This window comes from Geotrypetes seraphini, chromosome 2 (assembly GCF_902459505.1).
Source record: "Geotrypetes seraphini chromosome 2, aGeoSer1.1, whole genome shotgun sequence".
NCBI classification, from domain to species: Eukaryota; Metazoa; Chordata; class Amphibia; order Gymnophiona; family Dermophiidae; genus Geotrypetes; species Geotrypetes seraphini.
The window spans coordinates 312,215,352-312,240,907 of NC_047085.1; the positions used below are offsets into that span (position 1 = coordinate 312,215,352).

The 25,556-nt window shown below is 42.9% G+C and overlaps 1 protein-coding gene across 6 annotated transcripts in view; it reads left to right on the forward strand.

Annotated features, from left to right (window-relative positions):
• Positions 1–25,556, forward strand: part of CPNE4 (copine 4) — an 879,187-nt gene that overhangs the window by 192,337 nt on the left and 661,294 nt on the right. For 5 of the 6 annotated variants that reach the window (XM_033930001.1, XM_033929997.1, XM_033929998.1 and 2 more), the window contains one exon: positions 22,483–22,674. In XM_033930001.1, the coding sequence (XP_033785892.1) occupies positions 22,495–22,674 (180 nt within the window). In that variant the 5' untranslated portion in view covers positions 22,483–22,494. Of the gene's footprint in view, positions 1–22,482; positions 22,675–25,556 lie in introns of those variants that run through there. The other variant, XM_033930000.1, reaches the window with a different exon arrangement.

Here is a 25,556-nt window from a genome sequence, read left to right on the forward strand (position 1 = left end):
GTGAATTGTAAAAGCTGCTGCTGCCCGAAGAAGGTAATGGAGCACCGAGGCAGACCGCTTCTCCCCCCCTCCCAGCCGGACCCCCGCTGACTCTCCTATCTCCCCCCCAGTGAATCTTTCCGACCCTCCCAGCGAGAGCAGCAAACCTCCTTCCAGTAGCTTCGGCTGCTTCTCTGCTTTCTCCTCCCTCTGCCGCGTCACCGATGACGTCATCAGTGATGCAGCAGAGGGAGGAGAAAGCAGAGAAGCAGCTGACGCTACTAGATGGAGGTTTCCTGCTTTCGCTGGGAGGGTCGGAAAGGTTCACTTGGGGGGGGAGAGATAGGAGGGTCAGCGGGGGTTCAGCTGGGAGGGGGGGGAAGCGGTCTGCCTCGGTGCTCCAAGGCCTGGCGCCATTACCTTTTTTGGTAATGGCGCCGATGCTGCTTTCGCTGGGAGGGTGGGAGCGCGATAGGGACCGGGCTAGCTGTGCACCCCCCCTAAGGCTGCACCCGGGGTGGATTCCCCCCCCCTTGGTACGCTACCTACTTCAACAAAAAAGTAGATTTTTGAGGTCAAACAGCCTCTGTGGTAAATTTCAAACTAATAAGCAGAGAAGGCCTAACACTCAGAGGTGCATATTCAGGTGGAGCCTGTGCTACCTGCATAAATGATACTCCCTGGTGCCAGACCCAGATTTTTCTACCACTGAAAATGTTCTCTGGCCACTCCAACACCACTCAGATAGCGTCATGGTGGTCCGGGATGGAGCCAAAAGAGCTAGAAGTTGGTTGGATACCACCAATATTCAGAGCCAGTGTTTAAGTTAGGATGGCATAGTATATAGAAAGGATCAAAAATTCTCTGCATCCCCTCTCCTCCCCGGATATGTACATACCATAGTCAGCCATGCATTTCAATCTATGCCCAAATATTCACAGATAATCTGAAAAGCTGGGGCTTGAATATCAGCAGTACCTCAAAGGAGTACAAATTTTAAACATCATGGTTGTAGACAACAGGACTTAAAATCTAATGGTGCCACCAAGAAACTGTTTTTCCAGAGTTTAGAACTTTAGGGTGTCCAAAAAAACAACTCTGTAGATGGTACCATTTGCTTGCTCTCCTAGTTGAAGTGATTGCTACAAAGAAAAGTGCTTTGCAAGTTATGAATTTCAGAAATGTTCTGTTCTGTTGTGGATTAGGAACTGGTTAGAAGCTAAGACAGCAGAGAGCATAAAAAGTAGTGCAAGGATCTGTACTGGGACTGGAGCTTTTTAACATATTTATAAATGATCTGAAAATGGGGATGACGAATGAGATGATCAAATTTGTAGATGACATGAAACTACTCAAGGTTGTTAAATAACCTGTGAAATATTTGAAATTGCAGGAGGACCTTGGGAGGTCATAGGTAGCGGAACGCATCTTCGTTTGGGGGGGGGGGCAAAAATCTCTGCCCAGACTCCATCCTAGCCCCATCCTTGACCCCACCCCCATAATAATGATATTATTAATTGTAATACCATTTTTTCCATTCATTTTTTCATATATACACACAATGTAATCTTATTAACAATACATAATGGTTAAACACAAGATTAAACTACACAAAGCACACTGTATGCTTCTCAATATTCATTCCTACCAGAACACCTGGCCTCGGTCACACATGCAGAACACAGATAACCCCTATGCAAACACAGGACCACAGACTAAAAGTACTAATATACACAAACGAAACCCTAGGATGCCAGACTCTACATGCATTATAACACCTGAGAAATAGAAAGAAATTAATTTGTTCCTGAACAGTACAAAATATAGACAGCAGATATAAATTTTCAAAACTGACACATTTCAAACTTTAAATTGAAAATGAAATCATATTCCCTACCTTTGTCTGGTGATCTAATCATCTTTTCCCAATCTCTGGTTGCACTTCTTTCTGTCTGTGTTCTTGTGTTTCCATGGCCTTCTTATCCATTTGCTGTTTTTCTCTCCTTCTTCACTTTCTGCCCTACATTCATCTTTGGTGTTTAACTTTTTAACATTCAACTTTCTTACACTTTTCTGCTTTCTTCTCAAAATCTACTTTTCCATGTCTTCTCCCCTATTCCCACCTATTCCATAAGAAGCATTTCTTCTATCTCTTTTCCCTGCCACACCCATTGCTGTGCACCATCTCCTCCATCTCTCATCCCCCTTCCCCTCCATCCCTGTGCACCATTTTCTCCATCTCCTCCTATCTCTCCAGTGGTCTGACATCAGTCTTGCCCTTACACCCTCATATGATCTATCATCTCTCTTCTCTCCTTCCTTTATCTGGGCTGGCATCTTTTTCCCCTTCCAGTGGTCTGATAACTCTCTCTCCTTCCAATACCCTTCTCCAGAATCTGACATCTCTCACTTCAAGTCATCCCTCCTCTCCACCACTATCATGTCTAACAGTTCTCCCTCTTCTTCCTTTCCCCATCTCTTTCCCTCCCACTCCAAGACCCGTTGTGAATTGGTCGGCCTGCCACGGATCGCATGTGATCGGGCAGGTTAGTGAATCTAGCCCCTAGTTCAAGACACCTACCAGAAAGTAGGTGTGGTTAAGGGGGCGGATTGTGAATGTGTTTTGCATGAAAGTACTTGTTTTGGATGAAGGAACAGGTCAAGAAAACCTGGCATAAATACAGTACAGCTAAAAGTTTGGATACCTAGTGATGCCTAAGCCCACATTATTTGTGCTAAGCGTGATTCTATAAAGTATGCCAAACTTTTTTTTATAGAATTGCCTTTTGTGCCACACTAGTTAGAATTTAATTATAAGCACCATGTATAGAATTTGGCCCCTGGAGGGGCATAATCAAAAGAAACATCCAAGTGCAATTCGGACGTATAATGCTAGATGCTGAAAATCAGCAGTGCTAAAATGTCCATTCTGGAAAAATATGTCTAGAATATATATTTTTTTTCAAAAAATCGTCTATCTGGCTGTCAAGGCCATTGATCATCCAGACTGCCAGTATGTCTTATCTTTATACCACATTTCAATCAAAAATTTGTTTGTCCTAAATGCCCGGAACAAGACCTTATGGACATAGGAGGGGCCAGCATTGTGATAGATTGGCCACCCAGACATGGCAACAGAGCAGTGTAGAATTTTACAGGGCATTGCTGTGAACTTCACAAAAAGGGTGCCACATAAACATCTCACCAGAACTCCCTTAAATGATATGGTGAGCCCCCCCAAAACCCACTATACCACCTGTCTACAACCCCAATAGCCCTTATGGCTGCAGATGGGCTGACATTTTCCACCATGAATGTAGTGGTTAGAGTGGCTTATGGGCCTAGGTCCTCCTCTCTATGGTTCACTAGCCCATCCCTGAGGCTACTTAAGACACCTCTGTGCAGCTCTACTAGACTTTCCTAAAGCGTTGAACAGCCAGGATTAGTTCAGTCCATGGCTACTTCCAATCACAGGCTCACTAATGACCCCTTTGTGGTTTTTCTTGTTTTCATTTGAAATCTTCTGTCCAGTATGTGGCTGTGGCAAAAAAAAAAAAAAAATCAAACAGGATGCTAGGAATTATTAGGATGTTAAATAAGACCAAGAATATTATAATGCCTCTTTCACTCCATGGTGAGACCTCATCTTGAGTACTGTACGCATTTCTAGTCACCGTATCTCAAAAAAGATATAGTGGAATTAGAAAAGGTTCAAAGAAGAATGACCAAAACGATACAGGGTTTTAACACCTCTCGTATTAGAAAAGACTAAAGAGGCTGGGGCTTTTCAGCTTGAAAAGGAGACAGCTAAGAGTGGAATATGACCGAGGTCTACAAAATCCTGAGTGATGTAGAATGGGTAAGAGTGAATCAGTTTTTCACCCTTTCAAAAAGTACAAAAACCAGGAGAGATTCAATGAAATTAAATGGGAATACTTTCAAAACAAATAGGAGGAAATATTTGTTTCACTCAAAGAATAGTTTAACTCTGGAACTCACTGCCAGAGATTGTGGTAACAGCAGCTAGCATAGATGAATTTAAGAAAGTTTTGGACAAGTTCCTGGAGGAAAAGTCCATAGTTTGCCATTGAGACAGACATTGGCGAAACCACTGCTTGCCCTGGGATTGGTATTATGGAATGTTTCTACTACTTGGTTTTCTGCCAAACATTTGTGACCTGGATCAGCCACAGTTGGAACCAGGATACTGGGCTAGATGAACCATTGGTTTGACCTAGTATGGCTAATCATATGGAAATGACATGAAGTGACACTTTGTTTTAAACAAATGTACTTCCCCAACTCTAACACACAGGCACCGGTGAAGCTAGAACATGTTTATAGTCAAGACAATAAAACAGATGATATTAGACACTTGACAAGTTGTTAGGCAGAAGTCAGTACCAATGGAAAATATGGATCTTGTCAAAAATAAATGAAATCTGCTATTTGTGGAAGTGTAAACATCCTAATCCTTTTTAGAAGAAAATATGGTGTACTATAAACAGGATTCTTGGGTGAAATATTTACAAATCCCATATTTTTGGCATGCTACCTGACTTTTCAGAGGTTTAGATTATATGATAGATACAACAGGAGATACCCCCCACCACTTAGTAAACCATGATAGCGGTTATTAGTTCAGGGAGCCGCACAAAATACTCAATGCTATTCCCGATGCTCATAGGAACTCTATGAGCGTCGGGAGAAGTGCGGAGCATTCAAAGTGGCTCCCTGCGCTAATAATCACAATTTAGTAAAAAGGGGGGGGGGGGAGAGTTATGATTTGTTACTAATGATATCATATTATTTTTAGTAATACTAGTAGGCACCTGAAAAAGAAAATGCGTGTGGTGGCCTTAAAATTTTCTCACATCCCATTATAATGCAGGCTTTCTTTCCCTTGCTTGCTTCCTTTCTAGAACACACTCTCTCAAGACATTGCAGGGTACAACTGGTCTCTGCATTTGCTAGAGCAGTGGTTCCCAACCCTGTCCTGGAGGACCACCAGCCAGTCAGGTTTTCAGGATAGCCCTAATGAATATGCATGGAGGAGATTTGCATGCCTTTCACCTCTATTATATGCAAATCTCTCTCATGCATATTCATTAGGGTTATCCTGAAAACCTGACTGGCTGGTGGTCCTCCAGGACAGGGTTGAGAACCACTGTGCTAGAGCCCCTTTATTGTGCCTAGGGCAACCAGGTTACCCATTCCAGAAGGGAGACTTTTTGGCCAGTCCTGGATTTTTTTTTCCAATGTCATCCTGGTGTATTATGGGACCTGCGGCACTGATTTCAATGGATAGAATCATGGGCTACAAATACTACAATGCTTTGGGGTGTAATTTTAAAACCAGAACTGGCCAAAAGTCCCTAATCTGGAATGTGTAACCTGGTCACCCTGATTATGCCATATGCATGCTGAAGGGGAAGATGATGAGGACATGTGGTGGAGACTTACTGGAGACTGGATGCTGATGCACAGAGAGATTACATAGATGTTTTATAAATGTAAGATAACATATCAAGTGATTATACAGTAAATAATATTTATACATTTTCATGAGGCTTAGGGGGTAGGGACTCCTTACTTTTTGTGCTGTAAGGTGGCTGTTTGTTATAATTGGGTATTTTGGCTGGTAGCTGGCGTGCCTAACATAGAAATACTTTTACTAAGTTGAGATAAAAAGTGAAGTTAGCGCACCCTTATGCATTTCTTTTTCCTGGAGGCTAAGGCCATGTGGCTATTACAAACATTGACCTTGTGAGCAATTATCACCACACATTTCTATTACTGTAGGGCTCCCGAACGCGGGTTAACATATAAGTCCAGAAAAAGGAGGATGGATTGAGACATCCAGGTTTTACTTCCATTAAAATGGATTGAGACATCCAGGTTTTACTTCCATTAAAAGCAAGGGAAGTAAAACCCGGATATTTTAATCCGTTTTTTTTTTTTGTTTGTTTGTTTTCTGAAGCCATATGGTAACCCTAGCCTGAACACATCCAGCGTATGCCATTTTAAGCTGTGTTAGTCATGCATTAGCACCTAATGCATCTTAGTAAAAGGGCCCCATAGTCTTTTTGGTCACCGTGGAAGCAGGTACTGTGGCCATAATAGTGTACTGATAATTTTACTCACAAGCACTAAAACCTATTGCATACTACACTGAGCAGTATTTTCCTGAGCACAGTTCACTTTTATTGAATTACCAGGGTGAACTCGAGGGCTTATGGTGCCCTGAGCCAACTTTTGCTTTTGTGCTACTCTTTGTTGGTCCAGTCTTGCAGTATGAGCAGCAGAAATAGCCAGCATGGCCACTAGCTTAAGTTCAATGCCAGTGCTGCTGTTTAACGTCATTTTGACATTCAGAGCAAGATTCTCAAAACTTTAACGCGGTCGCTAGGCAGTTTTCCGGCGGTTTAGCCTGCACGCATTTTAGCGGCGAACTATCAAAATGGATTATCTGTCTTTAGCGAGGTTTCTAGCAGTCTCCGGCAATGGCATGCAAATGGGCTCTTAACATTGAAATGAGCCCTCCGGTGGATTCTTAAAAATCACCGAGGCATTTTCAAAGAGTGGCGTGGGCTTTTGGTGACAAAAATGTGTATCTATTTTTTTAATTCTTTATTCATTTTCAAAACTTCAATTGTGCACAAAAGATGATGCATTTACATAAAATATTTATCATTACAGCACAATATACTTAACAGAATAAAGACAAGACTTATTCCCCCCACCCACTTTCCAATTAACTAATACCTCATAAAAATACCTGTAAACAACCTATCCATACCTCTTAACCCATGCCAAAACATACCCCCCTCCCCGGATGTGCATGATTTTCCTCATTTATATAAATAAATAAATCCTTACAATATTTAGTTAATGGTTCCCAAACTTCCATAAACTTTTTATAATATCCTTATATCTGTATTTTTAGTGGAGGTTAGTAAAATCACGCTGCTTTTGAGTTTTTGGGAGAGACAGGCATGTTTCATGCGTGCTTGTTAAAAGCCAACGTTTCTTATTGAGCACATGCATGTTACCCTTGACTTGTGTGTTTTTGGCTGTGGGTCTTGATTAAATTTTACATTAAAAACAAATTACAAGTTTTACCTGAATTATAGTAGTTTTGGGGAGAGAAAGGCATGTTTTATGCACGATTGAAAAAAGTTGATGTTTCTCCCCTCCTCTCCCTTCCAATAGTGCAGCAGGAGAGTGGGGTTTTTTTAATGGTGTTTTCTCTGCACATGTACCCATCAGTGATGGGCACATGCAAATATAGGAAATCTTCATTGCTGTCCACCAATCTTATTTGCACGTCCAATTTTTTTTTTTTTGTTTGATTGTTTTAAAGAATGTTTTAGATTCTGTATCAAAACGGCTGCAGTAGCAGACCGTTGCTTTTTAACGCGGGTTTTTGAAAATCCTGCCCTCAGTCATTATCCACATACCCAGAAGCACTGAATCTGAGTAGTGTGGTGACTACTGCCCATTTAGTTTTTATCAGACCTGTACTCAGTCCTTCCCTAAATTGACCAGATATATTTATAATATCTGGTCATTTAGGAATTTTAAATGGGTCAATAGGTTAATTAATGCATTTGCTGGTGAACGCATGATTACCTTTAAATATCAATCCAATAAAATGTAATTATTTATTCATATGGAACATTTCTATATTAACCAATGAAGCTTTTCCAGCAACAAATGCAGAAAGGAAGTAGGAGATTTCACTTTAACTGAATTTACTTGTAGAAGATTCTGTTCAAATTCTGATGCCACATCAATGACAGCAACACAAACTCCTTACACTGCCACATGCTTTATGAAGTTACACAAAACTGTGCAACTGTGTATGCTCCGACCGCCTCTTCCTGCACTAAGTTGGGCCTTATCCAATCAGGAGCTGCGTGTCAAAGCAGCTCCTGATTGGATAAGGCCCGACTTAGTGCAGGAAGAGGCAGTCGGAGCGTACCGTGAGTGATTTCCTGAACTCACGGTGCTCCGGCTGCTCTCTCCTGCCTCTCCCGCTGCCCTCTCCTTGTAGGCGGTTCGCGGTCGGAAAATACCGCGAATGACTGGGGAAACACTGTATATCACATACACTTGTAAATATTGATTTCTGATATTTGCATGTGGAAATTAGAGAATGACACAGAGAAAAAAATTGTCCCCGTCACCGCGACCACCGTCGCTGTCACTGTCCCGTCCCCGCTACTACTGTCCCAGCAGCATCCATACAAGCTTCAGTAGTGCAATATTTAGCTTATTCCTTCCTTATAAATCAAAGTTCTGGCTGCTGAACTAGAAAAAGAGATGTTCAGCTGGCAGGGCTTTGTTTATAAATTTTTATCAACACAACTAATATACTACTTTATCCTAAAGCAAAAAAAATAAAATAAATAGAATTTTTTTTCTACCTTTGTTGTCTGGTTTCTGCTTTCCTCATCTTCTCATTCAATTCCTTCCATTTGCTTTGTTACTGTGCCTCTCCCTTCACCCCCTCCAATTGGTCTGGTACCCATCTTCTTCCCTCCGTTCCCCCCCTAGTCTGGCATCTCTATCTTCTTCTCTTCCAGTGCCTTCTCCTCACTCTGTTCCCCATTTCCCTTCAGCGTCTTCTTCCCAACTCTCTGTTCCCCATTTCCATTCAGCATCTGTTCCTCTTCACCCCCCTCTTCAGTGTCAGTTCTTTTCCACCGCCCTTCAGCACCCCTCGTGCAGGTTGAGCATCTCCCTCCTTCCCCCTTAACTTTGTGGCACTTTAGTATAATTTGTGTAGGCCGCCAGAGCCTGCCTGAAGTCGTGTGCTTCTGTGGGTGGAAGCTTCTCCTTTGACGCAACTTCTGGTTGCATCAGAGGAGAAGCTTCTGCCGGCAGATGCATGTGACTTCAGGCAGGCTCTGGAGGCCTGCACAAATTACACTAATGCGCCATGAAGGTGGGAGGGAGATAGATGGCGGCCGGTAAGGAGGGAGGGGGCCGTGCGCGATCGGTGACCACGCGCGTTCCCTCCCTTTACTGCAGAAACAAGGCCATTCACTGCTCCACGGGATGGTGGATGGCCTTGTCCCTGTACCTGCAGTGAGCACTTTTCCCCCCACCGTTTTAACAAGTTACCCGCAGCTAGCCGTGGGTAACAGCCACCGTGTCATTCTCTAGTGGAAATTCATGAGTTCAAAAGAGCATGGTTTGAGCCTAGGTAAGTGAAAGGGAATGGGGACTTGTATACTACCTTTTTGTGGCTTCAGTGTTTCAAAGCTGACATTCAAAGCAGTGGGCACTGGAGGATTAAGTGACCTGCACAGGATCATAAGGAGTAGCATCAGGATTTGATCTCTCAACTTCTGGGTGCAGGATTAGATCTCTCAACCTCTGGGTGCAGAGGCAGCAGCTCTATCAGTGAGCCACACCTTCCTATTTGAGTGAGGCTAAAAATCTACACCTGTATTCCCCATATTGCAAAGAGAATGCATGTAGTATGGGGAAAAATGTCCAAGTTTGAAGAAAGTGTTTGTGTCTGCCAGAGCTTTCCGTGAGGGATTGAGGGAGTCATTCTTCTTAATCCCATGTAGTTAATGTCCACTTCCAAAATAAAATCATGTTAATTGTGGCCGCACTACTAAATTGGTGGCAATTATAAGTGTAGGTTTGTAAAATGGGGCAGGTATTCATGGAAGTGGCTTCCCACCACTTCCACATCTAAATGCTGACACTTCTACATGGAAGCTGCCAGATTCGTGCTGCTCATTTTTCCAACATGTATTTCTAAAGCAGCTGTGCTAGCGAAACCTTTTCTAAAACACCTCTGGAACTGAGCATGTCCCAAGTTGGATGTCTCGGTTCTGATCTCAACTGTGGAACCGATGATCTTGATAGAGCCTTTTATTCAATCAATTGTAGTATCCACAATGCAGTACAAAGGCAACACAGTAAAAGAATTGTGGTATGGACCCAACACGGCCTGTGCTTAGGTCACAAAAGATCTTCTTCCGGGGCCCACTGTTGCACACGGTATATTGCTTTGCTCATTTGCAATCAATTTCTTGGTGACCCGTCAAAAGCGTGCCGGACTTTGGCATATCGACAATCCCGCGGCAACATTTGTGTGCAGGCCATATGTGTGCCACCGCTTCCACAATTTTTAAGCCTTTCCATTATCGCTGTGAGGGTGTGTGTGTGTGGTAACCCCCTACTACATTTACAAATCCTTGTGCTCCTTTTGGGGAGGTGTGGGGGGGTCACCCCCCCCCACTACAGTTAGCTCCCCCAAAAATGAAAATGGAAAGGAAAACAAGAGTTTTCAGTGTACTTGGGGGATTTCCCCCCACTCCACCCCCAATGGGAGTGCGAGGACTTGTAAATGTAGTGGGGGGGGGTCCCCCATACCCCTTCACAGCGCTAACGGAAAGCCTTGGAAGCGGCGGTGCGCATATATCCTGTGCGCAAATGTCACCGCAGGATTGTCAGCATGCCATAGTCCAGCGCACTTTTGAAGGTGTACCCATTTCTTGTGGTCAATAGCAACGGACCCCATAAAAAGGTTGTTCTCCTTGGTTTTGCTCCCCTGCTTTTCTTGTGGAACTCTTTTTGGTGGATTCTTTGTTTTCAGTTCTGATCTCTACATTTTGTGTGAAATGAGCCTTTGTACCATCAACAAGTTCAAGGACTTAAACTTGCACCAGTTCTAGCTATTAGTAATTCCTTCACTAAAAGTTATTAATACAAGGCGTAACACAATCTTTTCCATAACAGCCCCTCAATCTTGGAACAACCTTCCACTGTACCTAAGACAGGAAAAAAACCTGGCAAAATTTAAGTCTGAACTTAAAAGTTTTCTATTTATAGATGCCTTTAATGATTAATTTTTTTCGCATTCTTAACTTAATAGATCAATTGTCTTTGGCTCCCTTCCTATTGTTTTTCCCCTGAATTAATGATTTTAATACTGAATGTAACCATTAAATAATTTTCCTTTTGTTTCATTATAATTTGTAGAAATACCCTTAAAATGTACTGTAATATGTATATATTAGATTATCATTTGTTTAATTTAATAATTGTAAGTATGTTACCAAAAATTTTTATTTATTTGTACATCGCCTTGAATTTTGAATAGGCGATAAATCAAAATACTTAATAAACTTGGAAACTTGGAAACTTGGAAAAGTAAGCACTGTAAATATTCTAGCACACTAATACATCTCTAAGAACATAAGAGATGCTGCTGCTGGGTCAGACCAGTGGTCCATTGCGCTCAGCAGTCCGCTCACGCGGCGGCCCTTTTGGTCAAAGACCAGTGCCCTAACTGAGACTAGCCTTGCCAGCGTACGTCCTTGTTCAGTAGGAACTTGTCTAACTTTGTCTTGAATCCCTGGAGGGTGTTTTCCCTATGATAGACTCCGGAAGAGCATTCCAGTTTTCTACCACTCTCTGGGTGAAGAAGAACTTCCTTGCGTTTGTACGGAATCTATCCCCTTTCAACTTTGTGCCCTCTCGTTCTCCCTACCTTGGAGAGGGTGAACAACCTGTCCTTATCTACTAAGTCTATTCCCTTCAGTATCTTGAATGCTTCGATCATGTCCCCTCTCAATTTCTTCTGCTCGAGGGAGAAGAGGCCCAGTTTCTCTAATCTGTCACTGTACGGCAGCTTCTCCAACCCCTTAACCATCTTAGTCGCTCTTCTCTGGACCCTTTCGAGTAGTACTGTGTCCTTCTTCATATACGGCAACCAGTGCTGTACGCAGTACTCCAGGTGAGGGCGCACCATGGCCCAGTACAGCGGCATGATAACCCTTTCCGATCTGTTCGTGATTCCTAGCATTCTGTTCGCCCTTTTCGCCACTGCCGCACATTGTGTGGACAGCTTCATCGACTTTTCGATCAGAACTCCCAAGTCCCTTTCCTGGAAGGTCTCTCCAAGTACCACCCTGGACATCCTGTACTCTTGCCTGAGATTTTTCTTACCGACATGCATTACTTTACATTTATCCACGTTGAATCTCATCTGCCATGTCGATGCCCATTCCTCGAGCCTGGTTATGTCACGTTGTAGATCTTTGCAACCCCCCTGCGTTTTCACTACTCTGAATAACTTCGTGTCATCTGCAAATTTAATCACCTTGCCAGACTGAAGGAAGGATGTAGAGAACCAGGAGAGAACTGTAATTTATTCCCAACTGAGGTAGAAACCTGCTGAACTGAAGTTGTTGTTGTTGTTGTTGTGTTTTTTTTGTTTTTTTTTTGCTTACACAGGAATAAGTAAAAGCAGCATTTTAACACTCTCTCTCAGAGGCAGGGTTGCATGAACTGTCTGAAGAGAGATCTGTGAGGAAAACAGACCCCTAATTCTGTGTAAATAAAAGCTTATTCTCCTACCTCCCCAGTCTGCATGTTAGCATTTTTGTTACTCTTGTTTGGGTAACTGGGGTTTGGCTGTTACATGGCTGTTACATAGATAGAGACCTGTTGGTCTATCCAATCCCCCCAGTTATCTTCCTTTCATGTTATCTGAAACTTTGGTAGATGAGGATTAAACCAGAATACAATCAAAATTTTACCCATACCAAAAGTCAGGGAGACTCAAAACAAGGTGGGATAAAACATCACAGTATCAAGAAGCTAAGATGATTAATGTACGTATTTATTGCAGAAACAAATCTTGATTGTACTACAAAGCCAAATCTCCAGTGTGGATGGTGATCAGTCATGTAAAGTAGGGCCCAACACGGGCCGTGTTTCAGCATTTTATGTCGTCTTTAGGAGTCCAGTCTTCAAAATATCAAATAATAACACATTGCGATGTCCACACGCTTTGAGATATACCAAAACACAGATTGTCCCATATGTTTTTCACTTGGTGTTTTGAAGATTGGACACCAGAGGAATGTATACATTGCCAAAACGTGGACCGTGTTGGGTCCTATTTTACATCATCAACCTTTTGAGATTTGCTTTGTATCTACAATCAAGATGTGTTTCTACAATATGTATGTTAATCATCTCGATACTGTGGTGCTTTACCCCACTTTGTTTTATATCTCCAATAATTAAACCAACACTAGCGTCCTTCAAGTCTTTCACCTGACATCATAAGTCAGTTCCCGCCATTATAATCCATTAGATCCTATAGATAGTAGTGGCAGGAACTGGCTTACAAGGTCAGGTGAAAGACTTGAAGGGAGCTAGTCTTGGTTTAATTATCTAATTGTCATCACTGGTAGTGCTGTAATCATGGCTGCACCATGCAGTTCACTTCAACCTTCTTGGAAGCTAAAGACAACCATACAATTGATGGTAGGGTTGTAACCATGAATATTTCATGCAAGAAAGATCTTAATGTGGCACTGAATGATTAAAGGAATAAAAAAATGTTGCTACTAATCGGTGCTAAGTGGTTTCCTCTTTATTATTGCTTCTTTAGAAAACTGAAATGCTAGATCAGGGCAATAAAATATATTGTGTGTGATAGAAAAGGAATTTAGAAAGACACCAAATAAAATCACTCCTCACCAAAATGCACCGACATTGGACATGAATGTAAGTGGACCCGTCTGTTCAAAGATGGCAGAAGCCTAATCTGGGTCTCTTATTTTTTTAATTGCAAAGCATTGCATTGCTTGCTTTGGAGCCCTCATTACTTAGCGACTCCTTTGCTTTCTTCTCTGTTTCTGTCTAATTCTTCTCTGTTTCTGTCTAATTCTGTCTCTGTTTCTGTCCGCGCTCTTCAACCTATCCCTTAGTACAGGCAGCGTCCCGTTGGACTGGAGGACGGCTAACGTCATTCCACTCCACAAGAAAGGCTCAAAGATGGAGACAGCAAACTACAGACCAGTGAATCTAACATCGATAGTGAGCAAACTAATGGAAACTCTAATCAAACACCAATTAGATAAGATCCTGGATGAGGAGAATCTACGGGATCCCCGACAACATGGATTTACTAAGGGGAGATCCTGCCAATCCAACCTGATCAGCTTCTTTGACTGGGTAACGGGGAAGCTGGATATTGGGGAGTCCCTGGACATCGTGTACCTGGACTTTAGCAAAGCATTCGATAGCGTACCACACCGCAGGTTACTGAGCAAGATGAGTTCTATGGGATTAGGTAACACATTGACGAAATGGGTTGGGAGCTGGCTTGGAGGTAGGCTCCAAAGGGTGGTGGTGAACGGCACCCCCTCCGAAATGACGGAGGTGATTAGTGGAGTACCACAGGGCTCAGTCTTGGGCCCAATCCTATTCAACATCTTTATAAGAGACTTGGCAGAAGGGCTTCGAGGTAAAATAACATTATTCGCCGATGATTCCAAACTGAGTAATGTAGTGGGCAAATGCACAACAGACGAAGATTCAGTGCCCGACAACATGATGCACGACCTACTCCTACTGGAGCGATGGTCTAGGACATGGCAACTCAACTTCAATGCCAAAAAATGCAAAGTTATGCACCTGGGCAGCCAGAATCCATGCAAGTCTTATACCCTTAATGGCGAGATCCTAGCAAAAACGGTAGCAGAACGAGACTTGGGGGTAATCGTCTGTGAGGACATGAAGTCTGCCAATCAAGTGGAGCAGGCTTCGTCCAAGGCAAGACAAATCATGGGCTGCATACGAAGGGGTTTCATCAGTCGTAAGGCGGAAGTCATTATGCCATTGTATAGATCCATGGTGAGGCCCCACCTGGAATACTGTGTGTAATTCTGGAGGCCGCATTATCGCAAGGATGTGCTGAGACTGGAGTCGGTGCAAAGAATGGCCACCCGGATGGTCTCGGGACTCAAGGATCTACCATACGAAAAACGGCTTGACAAATTACAGCTATACTCGCTCGAGGAGCGCAGAGAGAGGGGGGACATGATCGAGACGTTCAAGTATCTTACGGGCCGCATCGAGGCGGAGGAAGATAGCTTCTTTTTCAAGGGTCCCACGACAACAAGAGGGCATCCGTTGAAAATCAGGGGCGGGAAACTACGAGGTGACACCAGGAAATTATTTTTCACTGAAAGAGTGGTTGATCGCTGGAATAGTCTTCCACTACAGGTGATTGAGGCCAGCAGCGTGCCTGATTTTAAGGCCAAATGGGATCGGCACATGGGATCTATTCACAGGGCAAAGGTAGGGGAGGGACATTAAGGTGGGCAGACTAGATGGGCCGTGGGCCCTTATCTGTATTTTATTTCTATGTTTCTAATTCATTCTTCTCTCGGAACCCTTGAAGGAAACTGGGGACTATCAGGAAGACTTGCTTAATTAGCTTTTCTCCTTGCAGCTGTGTCCCAGAGAGCTCCTATGGATACAGTGGATGGCGTAGCTTATAAATATTTTAAATTGATGTTTCTCTCTATTCTCAATGGTTTGTGCAGCTAGCATGTGTGGGGGTGTAATTCTATAGGGCAAATGCTACTATTTATGTGCATAGATGAGTACCATAATGGCAAATATGTGCATATATATGCATATACAATATGCACATAAATACCAAAATCCTGCCCTCATGCTATAATGCAAATGTACATATCTTCCAAAGCATACATTTTACAGGTAGGCATATACATGGGTGAAGTATGGGTGGAATATGGGCTGATCTCACATGAGCATAATGTATAGATTAGTATAAGCATGTATCTCCAGCAGCTATACCAGTTCTATGGCTGACAAAAAACACTCATGCCTAAATTATAGGTGCATATTTTTGCTATAAAGAAAGTAGGTATCTATATTTTATATACCACTTATAGCCTAAGTGGTTTTATATTCAGGTACTCAAGCATTTTCCACTATCTGTCCAGGTGAGTTCACACTCTACCTAATGTACCTGGGGCAGTAGGAGATTAAGTGACTTGCCCAGGGTCACAAGGAACATTGTGGGATTTGAACTCACAACCTCAGGGTGCTGAGGCTGTGGCTCTAACCACAGCGCCACACACTTCCTTTACAGAATAGGCTTCCACCCTGACTGAAAATGATAATGTTACATGAAGGCAGTGCAGGAAGACAAGGAAAAGAGAGCAGATAGATATTCTACAGTTTGTTTTGCTAGGGCTCTAATCTTTCCTTGTCTTTTCCTCACAGTTTAAAGCAATCACTCTTTCTCTCACAGAGCTATTGACCTTTTTGTTGAGACTCCTAGCTCTGCACTTTAATTGACAAGAATTAGGATGGCATACTAACGTGTGAAAAAAATGTATTGGTTAGAGGCCATTTTCTGTGAAATCTGGCTACACAGACAACAGGAGCAGGGTTTTAAACTAATTTCTGTGAGCAGAGTAGATTGAACTTCCGCTCTATGATAGTTGTTTATACCCCTTTCTGGAAATACAGGGTCACACGCACCTCTTAGGGAACAGAGTTGCCGACTCTTCCCTGCTAATGCAGGTTTATGCTTACAGTACCGCTTTAGAAACAAAGGATCAGAGAAGAGATTTCTCTGAAAACCAGAAGTCCACTCTAGGCCCTCCACAAATACAAAGAACATGCATGAATGGATTCAGCTCCTTTTGGGGCCCTTTTATTAGAACTTAGCATGCACTGAGGCCCAGGTTCTATAAATGGCAGCTGAAGTTAAGTACCTAGATTGATGCACCTACCGATCTAGGCACCTAATTTAAACCCCCTCACCCCCCAACAAAGTCACATTAGGCTTTTTTATTATCAGCCATGGAGATATTAGCTCCAACGCTCATAGAATTCCTATGAGCATTGGAAATAATACAGCTGTGGCCAGCGATGATAAACCTAACGCAGCTTTGTAAAAGTGTGCGTGTGTGTGTGTGTGGGGGGGGTAATTTTAGAATTAGCTTAATTGGCACTGTTAAGAAGCAGTAATGGCACCTAATTCAATAGGCACTTACCACTTATGGGTAGGCGCCTACCAGAAAGTGGGTGTGGTTAGGGCCAGATCCTGGGCGTGTTTTGCAGCAAGGCACTTAAATTGGATTTAGTGCTGGGATTTAGGCCGTGAAAATTTTTGCTTAAATAGGGGGTGCTTAAGATTTTGACACCTACCAACACCTAAGTCCATCGCTATAAATGGTGCCTAACTGAAGATTGGCAGCCGCTATTTGTTAGACACCGTTTATAGAATCCAGTTGGGTTTTCAGGATTTCCCCAATGAATTTGCATGAGATCTATTTGCATGCACCATTTGCATTGTATGCAAATAGATTTCATACATATTCATTAGGGAAATCCTGGAAACTCGACCTGGCGAGGGTCGAGGTTGGATAGCCCTGTTCTAAACTTTAGTGAAAGGGGCCCTTTTGTTTTTACTGGTTTATCATCCTTAGTGGTTCTCACTTCTGTTCATCAGGAACAGAATGCAAGATAATTCCCATATGCATTTGTCATGGGCAGCTCGGCTCACGGCCTTCTGGTTTAGGTTTTCTATACATGTGGTCCAATCCTTTAGGACTATTGTTAGCAGCAACAATGTGGCTTTGTTAATAGGGTGATTAATTGTGGCAACTTTTTATTTTTACAATGCATATTTTCTTTCTTATTTACTGTTTTGTAATTTATACTATTTTTCTACATTTCATTTTGTATTATGCTTTGAATGTTGTGCAAGTTGCTTTACGATATCAATAGCAAGCTAAAAACCGTGAATAATTGAAATTGCGAGTGCTAAAACTGCGAATATGGAGGGAGAAGTGTACTTTTGTTGAAACTCTGCCGGTATCTGCATGCCAACTGGATAACATGATGGTCAATTAATTCCACTTTGGCCTTGATTACCTGTAGGCAAATGTAGGTCATAAATCCTACCGTGTTTCCCCGATGATAAGGCAGGGCCATCAAATAAGACAGCCCCCCCTTTTTAGAAAAAAATGTAAAATAAGGCACCCCCCCCCGCAAATAAGCCACCCACCGATACCTGCGCTTACCCGAATCGGGTGGTACGGTGGGTGACTCCGTGTGGTCCCTCCGTCTACCGTATTTGCCTCCATGGCTGCGTGCCGCGCCTCGTCATGAAGTGAAGAGGAGGAAGTGACAGGACTGCAGCGCGCGCACGTGACTCCGCGCAAGGAAACACAGGCAGCTTCCCTCATCCCTCCCTAACGGAGACTGCAGGAGTTTGTTCACGGCCAGAACATCCAATACAGGCAATAAAATTCTGTTTTTTTTCAACAATAACTGTGTACTGTAGTCTTCTTCATGGGTAAATAAGGCATCCCCCCGAAAATAAGCCCTAGAGCATATTTTGGCCTTCCAAAAAAAATAAGACAGTGTCTTACCATCGGGGAAACAGGGTACTTCTCACACCATATGCGGGAGACTAGGGTGTTTGTGAATTTTTCAGACCAGACACATTACTGTTTAGGTGTATAAAGAACTAAAACAAAAATCAAAGGAAATAACGTCATACCTTATTTATTGGACTAACTCAATGCATTTTATGATGAGTTTTCGAAATATTTTGACATATACCAGACAGGACTTAACAGAGATCTGGGCTGGGCTTCCTTTCCCATTACAAAGACATTTTAAACCTGCTCTGTCACCTCTCTGTCATCTGGCCACTCACCTACCCCTCCCTCTTCCTATCCCTGAAATGTTTTCATGTTTTCCTTATACTGTATATACTGATCTTTGTCAACATTTGCTTATTTCTGATCTGAAGAACAAGGGTTACCTTCAAAAGCTCATCATAAAAGGTATTGTTAGTCCAATAAAAAAGGTATTACCTTATTTCCTTTGTTTTTTGTTTTATTTCTTTATATTACCTTGGAAAGTGGACTAACACGGCCATCACACCAGTAATAGCTAATACGAGGATACAGTATTATGTGGACAGCAAACAAAAAGCAGGAACACTAGTCTACATGACCCCTTCTGGTCCTAGCGTCACTTCACCGCCAACACATTCCCTTAGTTCATAGGAGAAGATAAGAATTAAAGTGCTGGCTATATACCGAAACAGTATTTGACATTTATGGAACATCAGGTTCAGATTCCACTTTAGGAAGAGTGGCTTAATCTGTTTCTGGAAACACAGGATCGCATTCAGTTTTTGAGACCAGAGGTTCAGATTCAGATCTGGGAGTGCAGACTTAAGCTTACCTCTTTAGGAACTTTCTCTTTGATCTCAGTCAATCTTCACCCCTAAGCAACCCCTTGACCTCAGTTAGCTTGCTTCTGACTTTCCCATTAAACCTCCCCTTCTGGCCCAAGCAAACCTCTGTCTCTGGCTGCAGTCACCATCCTCAAGCAAAGCTCCCCTTTCAGCCTTATTTATTTTCTTTGAGTAGATTTACCCCCTCTAGCCTCTGACATACACACCCAGCATTGCTCCTTGTTCTGGCTTCAAACATACTATAGAACAAGAAAGAGAACACAAGGCCTCGAAATACTACAAGGAAAACAGCAAAATGAGCCACTGGAGATGTCACAACCAGCAAGGGAATACAAGTCTTTTATTGAAGTGATTTAAAAACAAACAAAATCCCAACTAGGACCCAGTTTCGGTGACTACATCGCCTTCTTCAGGGGACAATATTAATCGTTGGCGTCTCTGTTTTACTACTGAGGCGCCTCAGTTGTGAAACAGACACCAACATGATTAATATTGTCCCCTGAAGAAGGTGATGCAGTCACTGAAACTAGGTCCTAGTTGGGATTTTGTTTGTTTTAAAATGACTTCACTTCAATAAAAGACTTGTATTGGCTGTGACTTCTCTGGTGCCTCTTTTTGCTGTTTTCAAACATACCATACCATGACACACATTTCTTATCCCGCAAATTTCAGTTTGAAATCATTGTGGTTTACAAAATAATTTCAAGGATAGTCAGAAGTTACAGTAAGATTTTTAGGGCCCTACATGGTTAGATTACTAAGAATTACAGAGAGAAGAGATGTCTTTAGTGTTTTCCTGAATTTGTAATAGGTGTGAAGTTGACACAAACTTAAAGGTAGGACATTCCAAATTTTGGGTCTCTGAAATTCAAAAGTGGAGTCTAAGTTGTTTTTTTTTTGTTATTGTTGTTGAACTTGGGGAGATGGGAAGGTCAGTTTGAGGCGTTCTGTTAGTCTCAAATTAAGAGAAGAGTGTGTGACCCTAATATCAGATACTAGTCCATTGGAGTTCTCTCCATATATTGCTTTGTAGACCATGCAAGCAATCTTAAATTGAATCCCTTTTTTTCACTGGCAGCCAGTGTAATTCTTCCTCCCTTCATAGCTACTACATCTGTCTACAGCAGGGGTGCCCACACTTTTTGGGCTTGCGAGCTACTTTTAAAATGACCAAGTCAAAATGATCTACCAACAATAAAAATGCTAAACATATATATATATATATATACACACACCGAGTGTACTTTGTATTTATGTTCAAATATTTTTTTATTATACAGCCCCCCTCCCCCGAAGGCCTGACCCCCCCTGAAGGTCTGCACATTCCCCCTCAAAGGTTGACTCCCCCCCTGAAGGTCTGCACTACCCCTTGAAGGACTGGATCCCCCCCCCCCCGAAGGCCTACCCTCCCCACATCCATTTACCTAATTCCAGCAGGGAGCAGTCTGCAGAGAGGATCGCTGGTACTTTAGCGATCCTTGCAGGTTGCCATAGGCCTCAGGAGCTGTCTTCCCTCTGCCCCAAGCCTGTCTCTGACTTAGAGGAGGGGCAGGACCACGGCAGAGGGAAGACAGCTCCTGAGGCCTATGGAAACCTGTAAGAATTGCTAAAGTACAACCTGCCACCGGCCGTCTCCCATTCGTCCCCTTTGGAGATCCCCACAGGAATAAGGAAGTTAAATTAATAGAATACTTAGGCACAGAAAAACAAAGAAATACTTCCAAGAACTGCCCCATAGGAACTGCCTGTCACAATGCTCATTAGTGGAACTGAATAAAAGACAAGTACAATGGATGTAGAAGGGGGACGATCCGCCCGGGTGCACGGCTTGGAGGGGTGCACAGCCGGCAGGTCCGGGTCATCCTGCCTTTCTTTTCCCCCGGTCCGCGCTCGGGGCTCGCGCCTGCCTGGTCCCGCACCGACGCTCGAATGGTGCCGTCAATTCCCGCGAGTCTCGCGATAACCAACAGCACCATTTGGGCGGCGAGCCCCGTGCGCAGACCAGTGGAAAGAAAGGGCAGGAGGACCCGGACGGCTGTGCATCCCTCCAAGCCGTGCACCCGGGGCGGGGGCGGACCGCCCCACCTCGGTACGCCACTGATTGGGAGGCCGATTTTGGGGTTTTTTAAATTGTATATCGGGCAGCATTAGGCCTCGCTCTTACCTCAATCATTACAGGCGCTTCTATTTCTTGTGATGCGCTGAGCTCCGTCCCCCACCGACCTTCACCCCGCCCTTCCAGCACTCTGATTGGCCAGCGTTCTTTAAGAGGCGGGCCAGTCAGGAGGGGAAAAAAAGAGAAGGGAAGAAAGGAACCTGCTGTGCGATCGACTGGGGTCGCCTGAGCGAACGACCTGTCAATCGCGATCGAAGCGTTGGGCACCCCTGGTCTACAGCCTCAGTTTTTCTACCAGACTCTTAGACTCCTTTTCATTTCTTAGCTTAAAGGCTTGTGGAATCCCACTGCTTATCCAGTTTAACTACTCCCAAGTTCCTGCATCTTCTTTATCCATGGAGGCACTTTGTGACGCCTAATGCCACTTCAGGTGTTGGCCATGCCTACAGTAGCGTTAGGCATTGTAAAGCACCTATGTAGACACGATTCAGGCACCGTTTTTTGTGTCAGGACAAAAGCGCGCGTGACACATCAGCGCGCCGACATTACAGTGCAGACAATTTGGCGTAAGACACCAGCGCGCCGGTGAAAAACTTACTTTTAAAGAGCTCCGATGTGGGGTGTGAGTGGGGAACCTCCACAGTTTACTTCATACTCTTCGCGCTGCCGTTGGGGGTGGGGGGTGCATCACCCCACATTATTGAGAACTTTTTCCGAAAAAATCGGGAAAAATTTAAGTTTACTCTATAATGGAGGGTTCCAATCCCCCCCCCCCAGCGGCAGCGCAATGAGTATGAAGTAAACTTGGGGGCTCCCCACTCATACCCCACGTTGGAGCTCTTTAAAAGTAAGTTTTTCACCGGCACGCTGGTGTCTTACGCCAAATTGTCGGCATACTGATGTCTTGTGCGCAAATGACTATGAACCGTTGTTTTTTTTTGTTTTTTTTTTAAGATGCCGGTAGGCGCCTACATTTTTCTTTTAAATGATTTTTTTTTTCTTTTTATAAATGGCATTTACAACTTAAGTTAGGTGCTGGTAGGGCACCTACCAGTGCCTAATTTAAGACGGAGTTTATAGAATCCGGGCCTATGTAATACGACACTTCTGCAGTCTACAATGTTAGGGCTTTGCACAACAATTTTCAGTGGTTCTGGCTGACTTGTGGAAAACCTGGCCTAGATTACCAGAAAAGGGCTGTAATTCAGAATAACAGGCTTGTTCACAGTTACAGGTACTATTGTGCCATTAGTCAGAAAGTCCTCTCTTTATAAATTCTTATTTTCTTCTTTTCCTTTCACAGGATCAGCATAACATGCAGAAAATGAGTAACATCTATGAATCCGCAGCCAACACACTTGGAATCTTTAGCAGCCCTTGCCTGACTAAGGTCGAGCTGCGAGTGTCATGCAAGGCCATATCGGACCGCGATGCACTTTCCAAGCCAGATCCCTGTGTCATCCTGAAAATGCAATCGCATGGGCAGTGGTTTGAGGTATGTGTGCTCAGGAATCAGCTTGAGAAACTTGCAGAATAGCTTTGGCTGAACTGCGATGCTGAGATGCCTTATTTGTCTTATTCAGGTAGTCAGTATGAAGAACTCTGTTGGACTCTGGACGGTAGTACTGGAATCTAATTGCAGTTTATGTTAAAAAAAAAAAAAAAAAAAAATTGTACCTTTAGAAACAAAATTGATTGATCGTTCATATCTATTGTAATGACTAGACTTGTCCGGGCCAATATTCAAAAGCACTTATGCATTTAGCGATGACTGACTGTTATCCTATCAGTGAATTTTTAGTGGCACTGTATATATTCAGGGTGATTCTATAAGCCATAGGCAGGAGCCTATTCTGTAAGGAAGGTAGATATCTAATTCCTTTATAGAATACTACCATAACAGGTAAGATACTCGCATAAAACAGGTGCAAGCGCTTATGACAGCTATAGGAGTGGCAGAAGCGTGTGCACCTATTTTCTGTATATTTTATATAATTTATTTTTCTTCAGATTTTGTTTTTAAGTATTTTTATTTAATACTCTAGTAGGGGATAACTCTATAAGAAGCCACCAAGATTTAGGTGACAAGAACATGCGTGAATGCCAGTATTCTAGTTATTTACATGTTTATAGCTAGAATAAGGGTATATCTGTAGGTAGAGGATAAGATGCAATGGCACATACATGGGCAGAGTTGAGTAGAATATGGATGGGTACATTTTTACCCACAGTCTTTAACAATCTAGGTGTGAGCATTTGCACCAGCTCTATGGTTGGCATAAGGCAGCATTCTTCAGTCCAAGGCCTGGGGGGGTGCAGTGGTGGCCCTCATCATTATTCGGTGGGGGGGAGGGGGGCACTAATCTCCGCTTCTTCCTAAGCTAATGAAAGAAAACAGGAAGTGGATGGGGGAATATGCTGCATGCTTGAAAGACAAGGCATTTCTTTTTAGAAAAAGAGAGTGCACTTGGAAATGCCTGCTTTCTTGAGGATACCCCAGTGACAAGTTTAAAAGTGGGCTTGAAGGGATAGATGTCATTGCCACTTGCTCGTAAGCAGTGTCCCAGCCCCACATGGGAAGGTGTTTTGTGGCTCTTCTTCGGTTCATTTGGATTCAAAGTGGCCCTGACTTAAAAATTAGGGAAGACCTCTGGCAGAAGGGCTAGTGTCTAAAATATAAATGTGTATTGTGACCTGTCACACTAGTATTCTATAAGAAAAAAGTAAGTGCCTGCTTTTCTTCCTGGAATAGGGTCTAAGTAGCCACATTCTTGGTGTCTAAAAATCAGTACCTCCTTATTGAATTAGGGTAATGATAATGGATTTGATACATCACCTTTCCGTCTTACAAACAAAGCAGTTTACAGCCATATTTTGCACAAATACGTCTATTGTATCGAGTGAAGCCGATGCGGGCATCCTTTGATTTCCACACTGTAGTGCAGGCAATGTTTCTGTCGAAGTTTGACTATTGTAATGCCCTGTATCTTGGAGTGACTAAGACGAGGTACAGGGTATTGCAAATGGCACAAAATGCTGCAACCAGACTGATTACAGGAACATCAAAAATAGGCTCATATTATACCTTCGTTTCCAATACACAGGGACAATGTAGCAATTAAGAGTCAGAAAATGGCTGAAGTGTAATTAAGAGACTGACTCAAGTCAATTAAACCTGCAAGAGAAGGGCTCATAAACATTGTAACTCTGCTCAGAGGCTTGTAACTCTAAAGAGAAGGAGATAACCCTCTCTTGAAACAAGAGTTATATTTTCAAATCATAGCATAGTTTTAGCAAACGAGTCCAACTCTTGAGGATGTGCAAAATTTGAAAAATGTCAATACTTAGATAAGGTAATTCGCAAGAATTTTCAATTTGCACAATGATAGTGGTTGCATTCAAAAAATAGCTAAAGATTGTACTTAGCTTGCAAAAAGCAACTTTCCAGGGTCCTGACGTGGCCCCGTTTCGGTGACTGCTTCAGGAGACCCCGCCAACCGAAAGTAGATAGTTTTTGTCAAAAATCACTAATTGTAAATACTTCAACTGTAAGCTGCAATGCAACAACAAAGGAGAACAAATGTAAGAAACACAAGATACAGGCACTGAAACTCAAAAAGCAACTGTAACTGTGCAAAAAACTAAAGTGTTAGAAGCTGGCAATTTAGACAGGAGACACAATATAGGTTACAGACCAGTTCAAAAATTGAAAGGTTCCTTGCAACGGAGAACGCCGGCACCCGCTCTGACTTATAAAGCAGAGGGGGGAGGGGAACACCCGTGCGTGAACGTGATGACGTCATCCATTCATTTGCAGAGTACAGAACGGAACTTCAAGGTGGATACTGCAGAAAAACAAAAAATAATAAAAAAATAAAAAATGTATCATAGAGGGCTACCAAAAAGGAGTCAGAGAAAAGCTGCCCATTCAATCTCATTATTGAGGCCATCAGGATGAAGGGAATGCAAATTAAATATCCATTTTTGTTCTCTCCTCCATAACAAACGAGTTACAATGTTTATGAGCCCTTCTCTTGCAGGTTTAATTGACTTGAGTCAGTCTCATATTATACCTTGGCTTCAGCAACTGCACTGGCTGCCAGTGGCTTTTAGAATGCAATATAACATTATGATTTGTCGTCAGTTTTTGTATGGTACAATTCCAGAGTATTTCAAGAGTAAGATGACCATTTATCAGCCCAACAGATTGTTGCGTTCTGAAAATTCTGCTTTGTTAAAGGCCAACGTTAATCTGAATTATGTAGAAACCTGTGCAATGACTTTTTGTTGTGCTGGGGTAAAATTATGGAATTCGATGGTAAGGCAGCTAAGGAACTGTGCTGATAGAGGAACTTTTCAGAAAACTCCTCAAAACAC